The sequence below is a fragment of the Typopeltis vanoorti genome, chromosome 11, assembly GCF_054136105.1.
Source record: "Typopeltis vanoorti isolate ZY-2024b chromosome 11, IOZ_Tvanoo_1.0, whole genome shotgun sequence".
In the NCBI taxonomy this organism is placed as follows: domain Eukaryota; kingdom Metazoa; phylum Arthropoda; class Arachnida; order Uropygi; family Thelyphonidae; genus Typopeltis; species Typopeltis vanoorti.
Window position 1 is genome coordinate 123674834 of NC_143559.1, and position 22792 is coordinate 123697625.

Here is a 22792-nt window from a genome sequence, read left to right on the forward strand (position 1 = left end):
TCAGTTACAATTTTAAATGAAGAAAATATAGAAATTGCAATTCTCACAGAAACAAAAAAGGAATGAAAGAAACTACTAATTATCATAGTATATATAGTGGAGTAGACAAAAAATATGTGCAATAGCTGGTGTAATGATTAGGATCCATAATCAATTAAAGCAAAAATAACTCATTATACATACTGAAATGAAAGAATATTAGAAGTGTGATTAAAATTAAATACAGAAAATTTAACAGTTGTTGGAGTGTATGCCCCTGAAAAGGAACAGAAGAAAATGCTGACTTTTACAAACAATTACAAGGAATATATGAAAAATTAAATCAAACAGACAATGTAATTATAGCTGGAGATCTTAATGCTAGAATAATAATGAAAAAAATAATATAGAAAAATTTGGAGAAAAAACAGTAAACAAAAATGGTAAATGACTCATTGATTATATGATATATATATAATTTAAAAATAATGAATACATTCCAAAAACATAAAAATTTACATAAATATACATAATATGCAAGAGGATAAAACTTAATAATAGACTACTTTATAGCAACTGAAAAAGCAGCAAACCTTTTCCTACATATTGAAGTCAGGAAAGAGCCAGAAATAGATACAGTATTATTCAGTGCAGGCAAAATTAATAAGGAAAATTAAAAGGAAAAAAGAACAAAATTAATAAAGTTTTGATCAAATTGGTTACAAAAAATAAACAAACTAGAGAAATAAAATCTAATTACAAAGTAAGACTACTAAATGATTTAAACATAAGAAATTTGTACCAACAGAGAGTTAATAACTATTTAGAAAAAAGACAAAATGAAGACATCAAAAAAGAATTGAATAATATAAAAGAAATTATTACATCAGCAGCATATGAAAGTCTAGGTGATACAAAAAAATCATAAAAATAAAAAATTGCCAAAATGGATTTAGAAAAGGATGCAGCTTTTTTTTTTTTTTATTGTTTAAAACTACCTATAAAGAAAAGAAGAGAATTTAATTTAGAAACTTATCTATTGTTTATAGATTATGAAAATGCATTTGACAAAGTAAAAAGATATAAAGAAAGATGTTGAAGGTTTATTTTTCACTTGGTTAGACTAAAATAATTTTAGTTTAATCCTTTATCCAAGTGTAAGCAAACAAAGTTTGCACCTGAAAATATCTTCAGGACTGAGGTAAGGTAGTACAACACCGGGAAACTCGCAGCAAAGGTGGATCAAGCTCTTAACTCCTTGTCTCAGTATCTCCCATAATGCACAGCACATCTCCTTGTGGACATGTATACTGCTATGCATTAAGGGGGGGGGGAGCACTACCCATACCGGTTTCGACCTTTATTGAGGTCTCGTTAGTGGGAGCCAGCCCCAGAGTGGAGATACTAAGGCAGAAGCAATAATAGGAGAGGTCATCCTTACCTATAGGAGTTGCCACAAGGAGTTGAGAGCTTGATCCCCCCCTTTGTTGCGAGTTGCCCAATGTTGTACCACCTTACCTCAGTCCTGAAGATATTTACAGGTGCAAACTTTGTTGGCTCAACTTGGATAAAGGATTAAACTAAAATTATTATAGTCTAACCAAGTGAAAAATAAACTTTCAACATATTTCTCTAAATCCAGAGTAATTTAATAATAAGGTGGCACACCTTTTGGCAACTCCTATAGGTAAGGATGACCTCTCCTATTGCTTCTGCCTTAGTATGGCAACTCTGGGCCTGACTCCCACTGACAAGACCTCAATAAAGGTTGAAACTGGTATGGGTAGTGGCCTCCCCCTTAATGCATAGCAGTATACATGTCTGCAAGGATATCTGCAAGGGGATGTGCTGTGCATTATGGGAGATACTGAGACAAGGAGTTGAGAGCATGATCCACCTTTGCTGCAAGTTGCCCAGTGTTGTACTACCTTACCTCAGTCCTGAAGATATTTTTAGGTGTAAACTTTGTTTGCTTACACTTGGATATAGGATTAAACTAAAATTATTAAAAAAAGATATAAACTATTTGATATATTACAAAGAAGAAATATACCTAATATTTTACTACAAATATTTTATATGTACAAAGACAATGAAATAAAAATAAATGAGAAAATGTCTGAAAAGCAATCTATAAACCAAGGATAAGACAGGAATGCCCTCTGTCTCCAACACATTTTAATATTTATGCTAATGAAATATTAATGCAGTGGAACACCTTAAACAATCCAGTTATGAATATTTTCTGCAATAACGAAATAAATATGCTATTATTTGCAGATGATCAGGTAATATCAGATAAGGAAGACAATTTACAAAGAGCAATATATAATTTAAACATTATAATAGAACAGTTTGAAATGAAAATATTCATATTCATATATATATATATAACTAAAACAATGGCATTTTGTGGACAAACTCCAGTTAGAAGAAAAATAGTTATTAATAAGAAAATAGTTTCACTTATCTTGGATGTGAAATATCATATGAAAGAGAAAAAGACAAAATTAAAAACTTCAAAATTTGTACAGATTATAGGCCTGATAAATAGAACACTCAATCTAATACTGTACAAAAAAACACACTTGAAAATATACAATACTTATGTATTGTATATTTTTAAGTGTGTATTTTCAAGCGTATATGGCAGTGAAATTTGGCCAATAAACAAACAAAATAAACAAAGAATAAAAACAAATGAAATGAGATTCATGAGAACTGCAAAATACACATTACACACAAAAAAAAAAAAAAAAAGGATAAGATATTTTAAAAGAAATTAATTACAAATAAAATTGGATAGAACATGTCAACTGAATAACCAACACCTGATATCCTAAACAATTAATAAAATATAAACTGATTGGAAAGAGAAGGCCAGCAGACCTCAAAAGAGGATATTAGATGGATAATGAGACGAGACTGGAACAGAACCGATATGGTCTCCTATCCGTAATTAGCATTATGATGATGAGGATTTATTTAATTTTTTTTACTTATTTTGTTATATAATTTTTAAAAATCTTGCTAACGTTCTTTTTTACTAAAACCTTAATACAATTAGACCACGATGCTCTACATCATGTACATGCAGTTTGTGTGTCATTGTTGAATATACTATTTTCTATTCTTGTTTAATTTGAAAGTTCTACTGAAGATGTCCTTGATACTAGGGAAAAAATTTTATACTAATAAAAATATATACAAAAGGTAAATCGGATTGATGTCATTTATTGAATATCAAAATTAGTCAGATGTTGGAAAGTGAAAGCTGCTCAACCTTGAGCAGCTCTCAATCTCCTGTCAATGTATAGCTCTATGTCTTTTCATCATATCAGAACCCTGACCCCATCCTCCCTCTTAATCTAACATCAGGTAGTGCACAGCACCTACAGAACCGTCTTGGTCTTGAAGATATCCACTGCTCTGAGAGGCAGGGGAGGAGACAAAAAGTGGAAATCTAAGATGGCATCAGTCAATGAGGCGCATACTCACCTAGAGGTTTATTTCAGTTTAAAATATATAACACTTGACATGCTATTAATTAAATTATTGTCTTTATCCTTGAACAAAATTAATGAACAAACAAATATTTACACATGAAGCGACTCATGACTGGGACCAACTTGTATATGGAGGTAGATGGCATCACATCAAATGGTCCTTTTGACCCATAATAAAGATTTCTTTCGGAAGTGCCCATACACCACCATACAGGATGAAGTACTAACCAGACCAGTTTCAACCTTTATTAGATTCTCATCAGTAGGATCTAGACTTGTAGTGGTAACATGGACTAAATCAGTAAAGAAGTAGGAATACAGGTAAAAACCGGTTTGCATAACGACACATTCCTATAATGCAAGGATATACACATCCAAAATGGAGTAGATTTGTGCACTGATATCTGACATGAACTCATCTGTTTCCATGTAGAAGTAGCCTATGTTGTGAATTTACCTTGTTTACAAACTTTTCTTTGCTCGTGGTTGAATAGAGAATGAAAATAATACAATTTCTTATCAAGTATAATTTACTTTCAAACCAAGCAAAAAATTTGATATAACATAGAGTTTTAGTTGCATTTTCTCGAACTTAGGAAAGTATGCTTTTGAGGTGACAATCAATACTCACGAAGTGCTCAAAAAACTAAAGTCTGGTTTCTAGAAATAGGATATAGTGTGAGAAGATCATCATCGTCAAATTCCTGATATGTACCTTCAAGGGGTGTACAGGATATGATAATACTACATGAAAAGTTTACATCATTACTAACTTCCTATCTACAATTTTCCTCCAAATCAGTCTGTTACTTGTCAAGACTCTAACATTATCAAATCTTATATTTATATAGTCTAAGGCACTTTGTACCATATCAATCCACCTATATCTTGGTCTTCCTCTGCATCGTTTTCCTGCCAACCTGGCAGAGAACACTTATTTCGCTAATCTTTCCTTGCTCATTTTGTTCAAGTGACCATACCACCTGAGATTAGCTTTGTTAATGCATTCCTGGATGCTGACAATGTCAACATCCAGGTTCCACAGGTTCCCCATTCAAAACGCAGTTGACATTTTCAACGATTCGACCTATTTTCATTGTCTTTGTCTTTTTATTGCTGACCTTCATACCATATCTATTACAACAATTATTCAATTTAGTGAGGGAATCTTGCAAACTTGTAGCAGATTTATTTAGAAGTATAACATCATCCGCATAAAGCAAAGAGCTGAAATTAACATCTCCAATTCTGATATCATGTTAAATACCACTTTTCTTAATAATGTGATCCATATAGATAATGAATAACAGAGGGAATAATGTACATCCTTGTCTCACACCAGATTTAACATTAAACCATCTTCCTTTACCTCCTTCAATTCTAACTGCTGATTTGCAATTCAAATAAAGACTAAGTATTGCTTGATATAATGCCCCATTGACACCATATAACTGTAATGTACTGAATAGCTTCTTTCTTGGCACCATGTCGTATTGCCTTTTCCAGATCGACAAAACTTAAATATAGATCTTTGTTATATTCCCATGCTTTCTCGACTATTTGTCGTAAAGTGAAGATCTGATCCTGACAGCCTCTATTTCGACTGAATCCAGCTTGTTCATCACCAAGCTTTTCTTCCACAATTCTCAACCGTTTCTCAAGTACACTGGCATAAATCTTCCCTGGAACACTCAGTAGGGAAATACCTCTGTAATTCTCACATTCAGTTTTATTTCCATTTTTATATATGGGTACTATTAGAGCTCTAATCCAATCGTCAGGAATTCGTCCCTCTGTCCAGCTCTGAACTATGCAGTGCAGCCACTGTAAAACTTTAATACCACCATACTTCAGCATTTCTGGTCGAATATCATCTACTGCTGCTACCTTTCCACATTTCAGGCTTTTGATGGCTTTTTCTGCCTCAAGTATCATGAATATATATATATCCAAATATATATATATATATACGGATATATATTCCTGACTGCATCTTGGTCAGTGTTTTTTACTACTGTGCTGTCATCACTGCTTGTTTCATTTAGCAATTTTTCGAAGTAATAACTCCATACTTTAAGGATATCTTTTCCTCCTGTTTTCATGTCACCTTTATCATCTCTAACTTTTTTACAGCACTCTTTCCTCCATTTTTAAGCATCTTCAACAACCTCCAGAATATCTTACCACCTTCTTGATATTTATTTTCTATGTTCTTGCCAAAGTCCTCCCATGACTTTTGTTTAGCTAGTTTTACACAGTGTTTAGCTTTCTTACATTTGTCTCTGTATTCTCTAAGAGCACAAAGTGACTTATTTGTCAGGAACTTTTGATATGCTTTCTTCTTTTCCTTCACTGCCTGTTTAACTTCCTGTGTCCACCATGGTGTTCTAATTTTTCTATCCTTGCAGACAACCTCATCGCATGCCTCTCTGGCTGAATCAATCAGAGTTTCCTTCAAGGTTTGCCACCAAAGTGTGAGAAGATGAGTTCCTGAAATAAATTCGTTGAGAAATAATCAAAATAATTATCAAAAAAACTCTTTGCTCTTCTCTCCCATTGCATAAAGTCAGGATACTTCAAATATGATAACAAGATCTACTTACAAAACACAGGTCTGGCTATGGGCAGCCCACTCTCTCCGATTCTTGCGGATATATTTCTCAACGAATTTGAAGGAAAAGCTATTAACTCCTTTCACTTTAAACCAAAAGTCTGGTACCGATATATTGATGATATTTTCCTCATCTGGGAAGACGGCGTCAATAACCTCTATTTATTTTTAGACCACCTAAACAAGTGCCACGAAAAGATCTCTTTCACCCTCGAACTGGAATCGGATGACTGTCTTTCCTTTTTAGACCTCAAACTTACCAGATGTGCTGAGAACATTAAAATCTCAATTTTTAGAAAGCCTACTCATACTGACAGATACCTTCATGCTTCCTCCCATCATTATCCTCCACAAAAATGTGGTATTATTTCCACTTTAGCCCACCGAGCCAAATCATTACTTACCGAAGAAACAGAAATTATAAATTAACTCAGTTTTCTTAAAAAAACGTTTATTAACAATGGCTTCTCTCCAAAGAAGATTGACAAATTTCTTTCCCCCAGGCACTCAACTACTGCTGAAGATCCCCCTCCCCCAAAAGCCTTCATCTCCTTGCCTTACATCAGCTCTCTTTCACCAAAACTGGCAAAGATCCTCAGGAAATTTAACTTCAAAACGTGCTACACTACGCTTCCAAAACTTCGTTCATTACTTTGCAAACACAAACAGAAACATCTTCCTACTCAGTTTCCAGGAGTCTACAAGATTTTGTGTGATTGCGGAAAGCCTTATTATGGACAGACTGCCAAATCCATCCTTCTACGTTTGGATGAACACCGTAGAGATATCTCCTATAATAGGACTAGAGCTAGCGCTCTGTCTAGCCACGTTCTCTTTTCTGCTAACTCAGACGAAGGCCGCCAGCACATTGTAAACTGGACTCAAACTGCTAATATCCATGTGTGCTACGATGAACTTGAAAGAAAGATTGTTGAATCAAGAGAAATTTCTCTAGATTCCTCTCATATCAACAACAGCCTGAGTTACAATCTCTCGGACGCACACGTTGCTTCTGTTCAGTACTGGCGCACTCGTGACAGCGCGTAGTATTCGTTTGTATGGAACTCATACTTGCATTTTTTCAAACATGCTACTGTTTTTCACTTGTTCTGTTAATACAATTTTAAGTCTCTGTAATTTTTTATATATTTCTTTGAGTATGATACCTGATGATGTTCTTGTAACGAAACTAGTAAACTAGTAGTATCTTGTTAAATATATCTTGCCATCTTTTCTCTCGGTAATAGTCATTAAACTTATTTTATATATATATATACACACATATATAAATATGTATATATAACAACTCATAGTGATAAAATTTATTGAAAGTGAGCCAAGTTGCTCCAATCCCAATGCCGACTAGTAAATTTCTGATGGTGCATAAGTCTCGCCTTCAAAATAATTTTGCTTATACATTGCTACAACTTTTCTTGGCCTTTCTCTTACTCTGTGTCCATCAGTTGGACTTCCAATCACCCCATCTCCGCTGACTTTTCTGAACTGTTTCTATTAGCAGTCTTGGCTGGCTTTCTTCAAGAATGACAGAATTAGGAAATGATCCTGCTACTATATCCTAATATTGATCAACATGTTGTCTCTAAGCGATTGAATATATTAACTGTGTGCCGAGCAGTGATTTTCCAGGTATGGGAATCAAATGTAAATATAGCTTGACTGAAGATTTTTTACAGACAAATTTTGGTGTTTGAATTGATGAGTTTGGATTTCCAGATAACATTAGTTTTTATGGAATTGGAGAGTTTTGTACTTTCTTTTCACTATGACAGAGTACCAAATTGGGAAATAAGGTAACTGAAAATGTTACTTCTCCAATAGTGTGGTTATTTACCTTAAAGTTTCTTTATACTCAATTTTTTAGGCTTTAGTTTTACTACTGTTGACTCCCAACCCAATCAGTGCTGCATTTTTACATAAATTATTCAGGTCGTTTTGGGGTTTGAATGTTAGTCAATTAGCACATCTGAAAAGCAGACACTGCTTAGGTTTGGCCTGCTGAATTTTCAAGAGTTATTCCATACTAATTTTTCTGAGTCTGAAATTATATTAAATATGAAAATGGAGTCAAGAGAGATAAAAAAAAGAAATAGGAAATCGCTATCATAATTCAGAGTCAATGGCTGCAATGCCAAAAAGATTAATAGAATAGTTGATCCTCGCATCTCCCAACATACAGGTTACAGTAATATCCAAGCTACCTCGTAAAAAAAAAAAAACAAAAAAAAAAAAGCCAGAATGCACTGTACTACACTTTACAGCTTTCAAACTTTATAAGAAACTGGTTGCCCTTATCTGCTCTTTTACGAATTATCTTCCACCTACCCCCCACCTCCCTATTCCAGGTGTGTTTATTCCATGTTCCTTGTTACTTATTATGGATTTGTCATTTGGAAAGAAGACTGGAGACAGACCAATTAGAAGTCAAACAGGAAATACAGGTATAAGGCTATGTAGATGGAGAAGTATGTAAAAAAAAGCATCATTAGTAAGAGGAAAGTAGAGGATTGAAGGTTGTGGGAAACTAAAGAAGGAGGACGTATCAACAAACGGGGAGAACTGCCAAAATCCATCTTGAAGAACACAAAAAATATATCAGAATCAAATGGAAAGCTACTAAGCTTCGCCTCAGCAAATACAAATTTGAAAGACTTTAGTTGGGATTCATCATCATCAAATTCCTGATATATATCCTCAAGACTGTCAAGACTCCAACATTATCGAATCTTATATTTCTATCTTCTAAGGAACTTTTTACTTTATCAATCCACCTATATCTTGGTCTTCCTATGGGTCTTTTTCCTGCCAACTTGGCAGAGAACACTTGTTTTGCTAATCTTTCCTCTCCCATTCTATTTAAGTGACCATACCACCTGAGATTAGCTCTGCTAACACATTCCTGGATGCTGACAGTGGCAAGTTCATTCCTAATATCCTCATTTTTAATATGACATTGCCATTGATGCCATCTGTTCATGCCCCTAATCTTTCTCAGGACTTTCATCTCTGCAATCTCTAGTCTTTGGTCAAGTGTTTTACTTCTAATCAAGCTCTCAGATCGATAAGTTAAAACTGGCTTGAATACTGTCTTGTATACAGCTAATTCAGTGTTTTAGCTAATTTCTCTCTTATTCCATATAAATTTATTCAGTTGATTGCCTACCATACCAGCTTTGTTGATTATGTTGTCTATTTCCATATTTAATTTACCATCTTCACTAAAAATCGTACCTAAGTAGCTGAAATGTTTTACTTGTATTTTCAATGTTTCTGCCTATTTTCATTGTCTTTGTCTTTTTAATGCTGACCTTCATACCATATCTACTACAAGAGTAATTCAATCTAGTCAGGGAATCTTGCAGACTTGTAGTAGATTTATTTAGAAGTATAACATCATCCGCATAAAGCAAAGAGCTGAGATAACATCTCTAATTTTAATATCAGGTTTAATACCCCTATCCTTCATAATGTGATCCATATAGATAATGAATAACAGAGGAGATAACGTACATCCTTGTCTGACACCAGATTTAACATTAAACCATCTTCCTGTACTTCCTTCAATTCTAACTGCTGATTTACAACTGAAATAAAGACTAAGTACTGCTTGATATAATGTCCCGTTGACACCATATAACTGTAGCATTTCGAATAGCTTCTCTCTTGACACCTTGTCATATGCCTTTTCCAGATCTACAAAACTTAATGAAAAAAGACAAAATAAACTAACTGCTGATTTACAACTGAAATAAAGACTAAGTACTGCTTGATATAATGTCCCGTTGACACCATATAACTGTAGCATTTTGAATAACTTCTCTCTTGACACCTTGTTATATGCCTTTTTCCAGATCTACAAAACTTAAATACAGATCATGTTGTAGGCTTAATGGATTTTTTACAACTCTCAGGGAAAAAAAATCCATTATGCCTCTAACATGATGTCCTCACAGCACTTAAGCCTCTACACACGGATTAAATGCAGATCTTTGTTATATTCCCATGATTTCTCAACTATCTGTCGTAAAGTGAAAATCTGATCCAGAGAACCTCTATTTGGCCTGAATCCAGCTTGTCTTACACAATCCCTCTCAATTGTTTCTCAAGTATACTTGCATATATCTTACCAGGAACACTCAGTAGAAAAATACCTCTGTAATTCTCACATTTAGTTTTATTTCCCTTTTTATATATGGATACTATGAGAGCTCTACTCCAATCATCTGGGATTCGTCCCTCTGTCCAGGTCTTCTGAACTATGCAGTGCAGCCACTGTAAGACTTTTATACCTCCATACTAGAGCATTTCTGGTCGAGTATCATCTACTGCTGCTACCTTTCCACATTTCAGGCTTTTGATGGCTTTTTCTACCTCAAGTACGGATATGTATTCCTGACTGCATGCCTGGTCAGTGTTTTTTACTACTATGCTGTCATCACTGCTTATTTAATTTCGCAATTTTTCGAAGTAATAACTCCACACTTCAAGATATCTTTTTCTCCTGATTTCATGTCACCTTTATCATCTCTAATTCCTTTTACAGCACTCTTTCCTCCATTTCTAAGCTTCTTCAACAACCTCCAGAATATCTGATCGCCGTCTTGATATTTATTTTCTATGTTCTTACCAAAGTCCTCCCATGACTTTTGTTTAGCTAGTTTTACAGTGTTTAGCTTTCTTATATTTGTCTCTGTATTCTCTAAGAGCACAAGCTGACTTATTTGCCAGGAACTTTTGATATGCTTTTTTCTTTTCTTTCACTGCCTCTTTAACTTCCTGTGTCCACCATGGAGTTCTGATTTTTCTATCCTTACAGACAGCCTTACCACATGCCTCTCTGGCTGAATCAATCAGTATTTGCCACTAAATCTCCAAGGTTTGGTTCCTGTTCTCAAACCCTTTCATTTTTTCTTCAATCATGTTTTGTCTTCAGTCATTGTCTTCAATCATTTTAGAGTGCAGTTCACATCTGAGAGCTGCTCAACTTTTATTCACTTTAAAACTTTCTTATATGTTATTCTTTTCAATATGAAATTCAGTTGAGATTTTATAAATCCAACTAAATTCCTATTTAGTTGGGAATCACTACTTCAAAAATCCAATATAATCTGAATAAATATGGTTGTTAAACTTTTCGAAATTTAGAAAACCTTAATTTTTAGATTACTTGCCTAATAGCCGAGACCACCAACAAGTACCCATAGAGGACATCCTTCTCGGGCCTTTAGGCATCTAGCCTGATATCTTCCATTTATTGTTTATGTTTTTAACTACAATTTTTACGTTATATGCCAAAATGTCTCTCTAACAGAGATGAAATATTAGAACCAATCGGGTATGGCCAGTCTTTATTTAATCCTTTCTGCCCTAGTGATTCCAATTGGAATCATTAACTTTCTTGGCCTTCACAGCCCATATTACGTGGCGAATGATTCCAATTCTGAAATGATTCATATCCTTGCTTTTTTAGACCTAAAGACAAAATAAATCGAAAGAAAATTTTTTTTTCACTTGTAACAAAAAATTCAGGTCAGAAAGGGTTAAAGACTGACCATAGTTTTATTATTCTTTGTGCTGTTATTTTCATCAAAACCTAATTATAGACGAAGAATAATTTGTTGCGAGGAGAGGAGAAAAATTGTTGACAGGAAGCTAATAATGACAAACACTGTTCATATAGTACTATAGTAATATCCTGTACATTTCTGTCCTCTTCCCTACCTTGAGGGTATATATATCAGGAATTTGATCATGGGAGAAACTAATCATGAAGGTGCAAAAGAACTGGAATAGCTAGATGAAGTGGAGACAGTAAGTGGAACATTATGTGATAATACAGTGTTGATAAGACTTAAAGGAAGGTTAAGGAAGTGGTCAGCTCTGAAACATGAGCAAGGAATGGGAGTGAGAAGAGATATGGATGCTGAGAATAAGTATACCGGATCACTATGGAATATAGGGTAAAAGGGTAGATACAATGGAAGATGAAGGAAAGTCACTTATTATGGATTTTCATTTGGAAAGAAGACTGGAGATAGACCAATTAGAACTAATACAAGTATAAGGTCATGTAGGAGAAGAATTAAAAAAAAAATAAAAATAAAAAAGCATCATTAGTAAGAGAAAAGTAGAGGATTGAAGGTTGTGGGAAACTAAAGGAGGAGGACGAAGAAGCCTAAAAAATGAAAGGAGTGAAGAGGAAAGCATTCAAAATGCTAACCCCTAACAGCTGGAATAAGGCATGGGAAATGAAATGGCACAGAAAAGGTGGACAGACAACAGATAATAAAAGATCCAAAAAACACTTGAGCCAGAATAGTGTTTATGAAGAATGAATTTGGTATGAAAGACAAATATGAAGAGAGAATTGATTTGCCTGACTTCACAGATTACCTGTTGTAATAAGTCACCTAGAAACATTTGATTATGCATATACCCTGCATAATTAAGGAGTTCAACAACCTCCATGTTCTTTTCCATTGTGAAAAGTATCATTCAATTATTTGTGGTTTCTGTTTAAGGAAGTTGTTTAGAGCATTCACTGCTCTTAATGACTGAATTATAATAACTACATAAGATGCATTTTGGCATTTCTTTATTGACCAACTCTGAAATCTGCACTGCTTCCATCATGCTGCATTTGAGATCTAATGATGTTAGCTAATATGGCTAATGAAAGGTTATAAATCTATAATTTACTACTGATTGTGTGGTTTATGTTTAAACTCCATTTTATTGCATATCACAAGAATATGCAACTTTCTTTAATAAATTATGTATCTGCTAGCCCAGGTGTGAATCTTTAGTGTCTCTACTTTCTAAGCAACAGGCCATCTATTTGAATTTCACTGCAGGTAGGCTTGTTTATAAATGTCACAAAGACAATTCTGCAACTTTTCAAGGGTGGAATTGCCATGAAAGTCTCAAAATTACTATAGCAGTTTGAGAAACACTGATGCCATGATGGGATTTGAACTCTCAATCTCTCAGCAGCAATGAAATTGTTCTGCCCCAAACAATTTGAATGAAGTTTGACATAAACACATCGTATAATCCAGATGCAGTTAAGCATACCTTAGATCAAATTGAAGATCTTGCCAACAAAGAAGACTGTTGATAAACTAGATCTTATTATTAGGTTACTTACAGTGTGCATTCCAGTTAATGATAATAAAATATATAATTATTTTTCACTACTGAAAAATAAGCTACAAATGATTGAAATTTCAGAGAGAATGATATTTAGCATGCTAATTAGTACTGAGAAATCAGTAAAGCCTTACACTTACAGATAAGGATAGTAGTGTGCAGACCCGTGATTACAAATCTGATATGTGGTACAAAAAGTTAAAAATTACATTAAATTAAACAATGAATGAATAAATAAAAAAAGTTACCATCTGAGGTGTCACTACAACACTTGCTAAAGCCATAGCAATTGGCAATTCTCCTTTATCTCCAATCATGGTCACTAATTGCACTAACTGTTCATAACGATCTGCAAGAACAGTTTCTGCAAGCATGTCAAATTCAGTACCCTGCTGCAAAATTTTGGTAAGGACTTCCATAAATGCTGCACGTGTTTGTAGATCTTTATGATAACCCAACCCTATAAAAAAAATTTTTTAAATCCTTCAAACTATAATATATCCTGATATATACAATTTATAATTAAGCATAACTGAAAAAAAGAGATAGATGAAGTAAGTTTGAAATTAAAATATCTCTGAAATATACATTAGATATGAAACACTTGTGTCTTGATGTGGATTGGTGTTCCTCCTGTTGACTTGAAAAATTCACATAATACTAGTGGTAATTCAATTTGACACTATGAAGTTTGGAGTGATAAGGAGTTGATATTTGAATCACTCCAATGCCAGAGTAGTGTACACATGAAATCTCTCATGAAAGCAGATAAAACCTGCCCAAGCACATATAGCTTGGGAGTTATTAAAAGCACTAAAATAGTGACTGCACTCACTAATGAAATAGAGGAGTCGATTAGGACATGCATGATAGGTAAAGTAGAAACACAGAAATCACTCCTCAACAGGAAGGTGCTTGTAAAATGACTATAACTTATGCAGAGCCAAGCAAGACACACTTCATCTTTATGGTCTGTGGACTAGACAGTACAATTTGATTTCAGGTTTGAAATGGCAGAGGTTGTTGTTTGTCTATTCCATCAAGCTTGCACCAGGATAACAGTTTTGCTTTTTTTTTAACAGCCTGCTTGTAATCAGTGTGGAGGACAGACAGGTGATGGCATCTTTGGGGATGATCTGACCCAGCTGCAGTATCTGCTACCTTGTGTCTCTTTATCCCACATGGCTTAGGAGTTGACAGAATCACACATCCAGATGTAGCCTCATAACAGAAAGATCAAATGTTGGATGTTTTTGGTATACCAGATTTCTTACTGAATGTAGAAAGATTTGCAAGTCTGTATAGATTATGCACCACTGGTAGTGTTTTAATTTTATATAAGTTGATTAGTGCAAAATCTATGGCATGCAGCTAAGCAGTAAAGTTGTTACATTCTAGTAGAATCTATAATTAGATATTATGTTGTAGATATTAGATATTACATCTTGTTTCCAGAGAATATTAGAAAATATGCTTCATATAAAATAGGGATTTTTAATTTTGAACTGTCCATGCAGATAGACATAAACCAGAGCATTCTGTTCTGTGAGCCTGAAAGAATTTCTGGTAAACAGCTGGAGGGATTGAATGTTTCTGCTAACCTGCACAAAGAAAAGCTGCAATATGATAAGTAGACATGTGGCAGTAGGTGGAAGAGGAATTTCATTGTCCTGTGTGAGACTACTGACTTGCTTGGCAGTAGTCTCACTTTTCCAAACATGGAACTTTGGTTCCATGTTTGGTTTCCAGAGCTGGATTTCGGAATTATATAAAAAATAAAATAAAAATACAAAAAATATATAAAATTAATAAAAAATAGGGAAAAAATACTTAACTACTGAAGAACCTGTTTGCTGCTGTTGCAACTGGGTTAAAAGTTTGTCCTCATCTTAATTCTAGATCAGGATGAAGACCAAGTTTGCAGCAAATATGCATGCAAACTGTCTTCCAAACTGAACTCATTTCCAAGCACCCACATGGAAAGATGATCAATGGCTTGCTGCAGTCTTTCTATGCCATACTGCATAGAAAAACAGATGCATAGATAGAAAATGATAAAATCATTCACATAGAATGCATTACTTACAGCTGAAGGCGGTTATTTTGTTACTTGAGTTAACCTCGATTGAAGGATGTGGGTTTGAAAGAGTGTCGTGTACACTCAGACTTGCAAGAGTTGCCTGAGACCATCTTCTGTAGGATGTTCAGCATCCCAATCTCCAACCAGTGTTGTAAGCCTTTCACATGTCAAAGAAAACTGATACTAAGTACTCTTGTTTTAGGAAGGTATCTCTAATGAATGCTTCCATTTGGATTAGATGATCAGTTGCTGAATATGTTTATGCAAGCCAGACTATGTCCTGGTAAAAGGATTGCTTCTGTCTTCAGAAACAATACGAGATTAGAGTTAACCATTTTTTGCAGGATCCTGAACAGCCAGCTGGTCAGCGAAAGTGAATGATAGCTTAGGCAATAATTGCCTTTCACCAGGCTGTCAGAAACACATTCTCACACAACATTCTGTTGAATAAGTAGAGCAAGTTGATCCATCAATGATGGTAGAGATGGCAGATGTATAACAATTTGATAAAGGATATCTAGTCCAACAATAGTGGATGACATTTAAGCAAAGCAGATTTCAGTTTTTGTTTTTTTGTTTGTTTGTTTTTTAAACAACCTATTGTAATCTTCTCAACACTGAAGAGAGCTTTGCTTACATTTTGGCAAAAATGTTCCTGAGAATATTGAATATTGGCAACTGTTTTTGGACATACGTTATGTTCAAGAATACAAAACTGAGTGGGTGGCATATCTTCCCTTCATTTTCCAGATTTTATTGCAGACTTGGGTGTCAGTCGTAGTTTCTTATAGAGATTGTAATTCAGATTCAGGAGACCTATTGGTTCTAAGGATGGATATATCTTGCTCTAGCATATGCATGCTCAAAAGCAACCAGATCTATGCATGGATAGGCTTATGTGTTCGTCAGACATGTTGTAATAGATTTCGCGGTATGATATGAGCACAGATGGATAAGAAAATAACTATTTATTAACTTAGAAGCTAATATTTCACTGATATTATATCCAGCATCTTCAGATGCACACAAAACAAAGTTTGTTACAAAAGCAAGACAACCACAATCCGGTGTAAGAGTGGGGCTAGTATAAGTAATTGCAGCGTGCAACACAAGACTAAAGTCCTAGTATGGTGCCATCTAAATTTAAAAAAAAATAAATAAATAAAATTTAAAAAAATTCAAAGTTTTGAAATAGTAGTCCAAATGATAGTCTTGAAAGTTTTAAAAAATAAAATAAAAGTAATAAATATTAATTTGGTCTAAGGATGACTGTCTCCCAAATCTTTGGTATCCAAAGCAACGTCTGGCAGACCATGCTTTGGATACCCCTGCACACAGGATCAATTGGAAAGATACAAAAGTAATGCACAGAAGCTTCTACAAGTCAGAGAGGTTGTTCCTGGAATCAACAGAAGCCTTAAAACATATTCCAAACCTTAACAAGTATGGCTGTATAAATCTACCAAAGATTTGGGAGACAGTCATTCTAAGACCAAATTAATATTACTTTTATTTTATTTTATTTTTTAAAACTTTCAAGACTATCTATCATTTGGACTACTATTTCAAAACTTTGAATTTTTTTTTTTTTTTTTTTTTTTTTTTTTTAAACCTAGATGGTGCCATATTAGGACTTTAGTCTTGTGTTGCACGCTGCAATTACTTATACTAGCCCCACTATTACACCGGATTGTGGTTGTCTTGCTTTTGTAACAAACTTTGTGTTGTATGCTCTGAAGATGCTGGATATAATACCAGCGAAATATTAGCTTCTAAGTTAATAAATAGTTATTTTCTTATCCATCTGTTTTCATATCATACCATGAAATCTATTACAACAGCAATCAGATCTGTTGTTGCCAGATATCTATGGAAGATACCCCAAGAATTTTAAGCTTCCTTTGCTACTATGCATTTAGCTCCAGCATGGTTTAGAGGAAAGTCAAAACTGAGTAGATGTTCTAGGTACTACAGTTGTGTAGTACCTAGATTACTAGGATTGCTATTTTAGCATCTTTAAACTAAGCTAACAAAAGTACATAAATTTAGTACCTGACAATATACTGCACACAACTGCATGAAACTGATATTCTTTTAAATATCAACATCTATGAACTGGCTTAACTCTTGGAGGAAGACAAATGGTTAACCTACCACAGATACAGAAATTCTAAACCAGTCTACTTCAGAGACCACTTGAGTACATGAAACCAAAATAACATATAGAGGAATCACAGAACAATCAGCTCTATTAAAAAACATAAGAACAAACTGAAAAATAAGATTTTTTTTAAAAATAAAAAATAATGTTTCTGTTAGATAATTCTACCTAATTTCTATGCAAAACTGACAGCAGGAAATTTTATAGAAATCATTAGATGAGTAAAAAGTTAGTTATAGCTTGTTTATAATATGTTATCTCTTTTAATTTAACTTAGACATACACTTTTGTTTCACCTATTTTGCCACTCCAAAAGATCTGACAGAAATTAAAACTGAAGCATTGATGCAATTTTTTAATATTGAGTATCATATTTCATCTTTCAATTTTTTAACTATAATGTTACCAATTCCTGTAATAATCCTACATCAATCTCTTGCATCGACAAGCTGCTATAATCTAAAGGCTACCAACAGGGTGAATATCTCCTAGTTACAGTATCAATGATACTTACACCAGCATATCTAACACAAGCTATTATACCACACACAGTCATTTAGGTAACAAAGATGTCCCACTGTTGCTCAAAGCTACAACTATATTTATATGCATATACCTCATTTTCAGTCTACTTAATGTTATTCTCCATTAAATTTATATTACCATCCATGATACCAGCATGCACCTAATGAAGTGGCCATGGAAGAAATAACCACTTAATACTTTTTGTTACTACTACTACTACTAGCTAATACAGCTAGTAGCAATAGTCAGAAGATTATAACCTAATCAAATATTAATAACTATTTACTCGAAATATTTAATTGAAAATATCAATCCCTCTTGGCCAGTATATTATTATCCCTTCTTTGCAAAGATGAGGACAATGTAGGTAGAGCATAATATAAGAGGTACTAGTGACATGGATGGTTATTTTCTATCTGAAATATTTAATTAATATGACTAATATGCACTGTTTATTTATCTGTTTCTTTTCAATTTTATGTCAGTAATGCAGACATTTTACAACTATGAATGTTCTCCATGGTTGTATCTTTTGCAAGACATGAAACAATCTCACAGTCTCCAATCCTCAACAAATATAGTTGTGTCAAGTTTAAATTTAAATTCTGAAGGACACTAATGCTATTAATTCAGTTTCAATTTGTATTTCCACTCTTCCTTCAGTTATCAGAACAGAAAGTTCTGATAACTGAAGGATTGGATAACTGAAGTAAACTTACATAGTGCCCTACAGGAAATGAATTGACATGCAGGGGCCAGTTAATTGAGGGGTCACTGTTTAGAAGACCCAATAAATGGTAGACTACTGTAGTTACATACTTATAATAAGATGCGATTAAAACTTTCATACAGTACCTATAGAATGCATTAATCCACTATCAATATTTGCACTAAGCAAATTTGACATAGCTTGTATAGTACATGTTCTCAATTCACTTAATTTAGATGGCTGAACTCTATGCCTAGAAACTTCTTTATCTTCTGGTGCTTCACTGCATTCATTTAGAAGGTTCATGAATAAGGAAAAGTATCTGTGGAAGAAAAGGCATTTATATATATAATACATATACACAAACAAGAAGCAAAATCTTATATAATTTATAACAAAGACACAAAATAGCAACATTAATGAAGTCTGCATTTTATAACATAAATACAACATACATCACATAAAACATAGATGGCAATCTCCCACATACATTTGTACTACTTGGAGCATCAGTATCATATATAAGATAACCCACTTAAGATGGAATTTGCACTCATGAACAAAAAAGTGTCATCAATGCTCAGCTCATCTAAATTCCCACATCTTCAAGTGAAGAACTAGCCTAGAAAATTTGTGGATAGATTGATAAAGATGTAGGGAAGGGGAGAAAACAAATATTTGGTGCATTTTATTTCAGATAATGTAAACACAAGATGCCAGGATAGTAAATTAAAAGACATGATATCTGACGTTTGGTCTCTAAATGCAAAATACACCATAAATTCACTAAGAATAATTTATACTGAAATAAATTTGTTAATGGAATAAAATCCTTCAATTCTTAATGCAACCATGTGCAGATATTTATGCCACCAGTTAGATTGATATCATGAATACTGCCCATGTGTATAATTCTTGCTTTACCACAGACTGCTGTAAAAAACCTATGGTGGCATATTTCTAGACAGTCTATAAGATGTTGATTAATAACTGTTAATTAATATTATTAATAAAACACTCATGTAATCACAGCAGTGGTTGTAAATCATTTAATATTTTTCTTGCATTTTAGTAAATATATTTAGGTAAGTGAAATATACTGCTAGCTTGCATGGCTGAGTGGATAACATACTTGTTCACTCATCGATCATCAAGGCTGTGGGTTTGACTCTGCTTTCGGGCAATACTCTGCTTAGTAGAGGTCTGAAGTGTTTTGAAAGAGTTCCATGGTTGAATACTTTGGTTTTATCTGAAACAATTCATGGATATCCTAATATTTGATTTTACCTGAAAAAAAGCAAAGAAATGCTATTTTGGTGCCCTTCTATTCAACTTAGGCTAGAATTCAGGCTGGATTAAAGGTTGCTGAAGTCCTAAATATTATTATTATTATTTCGGGCAACTCCAAGGAGTTGACAGACTCATCGAGGGAGGCCCTAACATCATGTCAAGAACAACTATTCAACATTCACACAGTATCTATCATACCTCGCCTTGAACTCATTCACGGTCATAGCACCCACAACAGACTCTGGGAGCTTATTCCACTCATTTATCACTCTCCAAGTAAAAAACCTAGCTCTAACACCCTTATCAACCACATTCTTGCCCAGCTTCCATGTATGGCCCCTAGTCCTCCCACCACCAGTCCTATTCTCAAAAATACCTTCTGGATTGATCTTATAGAAACCCTTCAGTAATTTGAATGTCTCAATCATATCACCCCTTTTCCGCCTATCAACCAATTTTTGCAACCCACAAATCTTCAATCTGTTCTCATAAGATTCATTCAACAGACCTGCCACCATCTTGGTCATTCATCTCTGGATCCTCTCCACCTCCTCCCCATCAAGAAGAAACCCTGGCACCCATATCTGGGCACAGTAGTCCAGATGGGGTCTTATCAGGGCTCGATATAGAGGAACAATAACTTGTTTGTCTCTGCTTGTTAACGTATTTTTCAGTAACCAAGTGATTTGATGAGCTGATTTAGCCACTCATGCAATGTGCCCCCTAAACTTCAACTCTCTATCCACCAACACTACCAAATCCCGGGCCTCATCAATCTCCTGGAGTACAGTTCCACCAATGTGATATACTGCTGCTAATCTTTTCACTCCAAAATACATAACCTTACACTTTGCCACATTAAATTGACATCCATTTTCCCTAGCCCAGTCCTCCAAACTAACCAAATCATCCTGCAAAATTTTGACATCCTGTACACTCACAATTGCTCTACCCAACTTTGCATCATCAGCAAACAAGTGAACAATTCCTCTCAGATCCTTTCCTATATAGTCAATGAACAAATTGAAAAGTAGTGGTCCAAGAACGGACCCTGTGGCACACCACTAGTCACAAGCCGTTTCCACTCCTGAATAAACCACTCTCTGGTATCTCTCCATCAACCACCCTCCTATCCATCTCACCAATCCTATATCCATCCCCATCTGCACCAGTTTACTTATTAGAGTTCCATGTGGTGTCCTGTCAAAGGCCTTGGCAAGGTCCAGTAGAATCACTGTAAACCTATTACCCTTATCCAGTTCAGCCATCACTGTGTTATAAAACGTGAGTAAGTAGTACTGAGGCACTTCACAAAACCATGTTGCCCCCATACAGTATCCCATTTTCATCTATCCAATCCTGTATTCTTCTCGACTAGTTTCTCCAAGACCTTGACAACGATTCCTGATATTCTAATCTGTCGGTAATTGACAACAGTAGTCTTGGAACCTCCTTTATGCAGTGGAACTATTTTCCCCTCTTTCCACTCCCTCGGGACTAACCCAGACCCAAGACTCAGATTAAACAAAATGGTCAAGGGTACTGACAATTCTTTAGCCGCTTCACGTACGACACGAGCTGGTATACCATTCAATCTGACAGATATATTGATATTGAGGTTTTGCAATAGACTACTCACCTTCACCTCATTCACCATAATTCCCGTATAATCTATTGGTTCATTCAATTCTGCAATGTCACCACCTGGATGATATACTCTTGCAAAGTGCTCGCTCAGTAATTCAACTATATCAACTGATTTGGTTACCTCCCTACCATTGGCATTCTTTAAAATCATTCTGCCATATACATTTTTCCTTTTACTTGTAACATATCAAAAAAACTGACAATTCTGACATGCAGGCTAAAGAAAATTTAGGATTTTCTTTAGCCTGCATGGCCAATGTTCTTTCATAATCGTTTTTTTTTTGCTCTTCTTACCACACTTGTTACCCTTCTGGCCTGCGCTGCATACTGTTCATGTGCCCGCCGGTCACCTTTCTCCTTAAATTACCTCCATAGTTGTTTTCTTTTTTTGCAGCTAAGTTTAATGGTGTTATTCATCCATTTAACTCCTACTTGATTTATTATTCGGACTCTAGGTATACAGTCAGTCATTGCTTCATGCAAACACTTTTTAACTGCCTTGCATGCACTGTCAACTTCTAGCCTTTGCAGTTGTACATGCCATGGCACTGTACCAATCAATCTCCTAAGCTTGCCATACTTACCAGCCCAATAATTCCCTGTCTTAATTGTAAATTCCACACCTTTAGCCACCTCCCAAGTCAAGACCCCATGATCACTCTCACCAATTGGTGGCAACGTGGTCATATTTGTTACAGCCAATGCAATTACCAGGTCAAGCACTCTCTGACTCCTAGTATTATCCATTACATGCTGTCACAGATAGTTATCCCTTAATAACCACATAAAATGCAATTCCTTCCTCCCATGTGTCCTCTCCTCCTTCCAATCAATGTTACCATAGTTGAAATCTCCCATATTAATTACTCTCCTTCCACTCATTTCTTCTTGTTGTAATAGATTTCACGGTATGATATGAACACAGATGGATAAGAAAATAATATTTATTAACTTAAAAGCTAATATTTTGCTGGTATTATATCCAGCATCTTAAGAGCACACAACACAAAGTTTGTTAGAAATGCAAGACAACCACAATCTGGTGTAACAGTGGGGCATAAGTAATTGCAGCGTGCAACACAAGACTAAAGTCCTAATATGGCGCCATCTAGGTTAA

General features: G+C 34.7%; 1 protein-coding gene across 1 annotated transcript in view; it reads right to left on the reverse strand.

Annotated features, from left to right (window-relative positions):
• The window catches only part of Nf1 (neurofibromin 1), a 1119557-nt gene that overhangs the window by 595707 nt on the left and 501058 nt on the right, over positions 1-22792 (reverse strand). The window contains exons 26-27 of the mRNA XM_090400295.1: positions 18885-19060; positions 13512-13723 (exon numbers count right to left, since the gene is read on the reverse strand). Coding sequence (XP_090256421.1) covers positions 13512-13723; positions 18885-19060 — 388 coding nt within the window. The remainder of the gene's footprint in view (positions 1-13511; positions 13724-18884; positions 19061-22792) is intronic.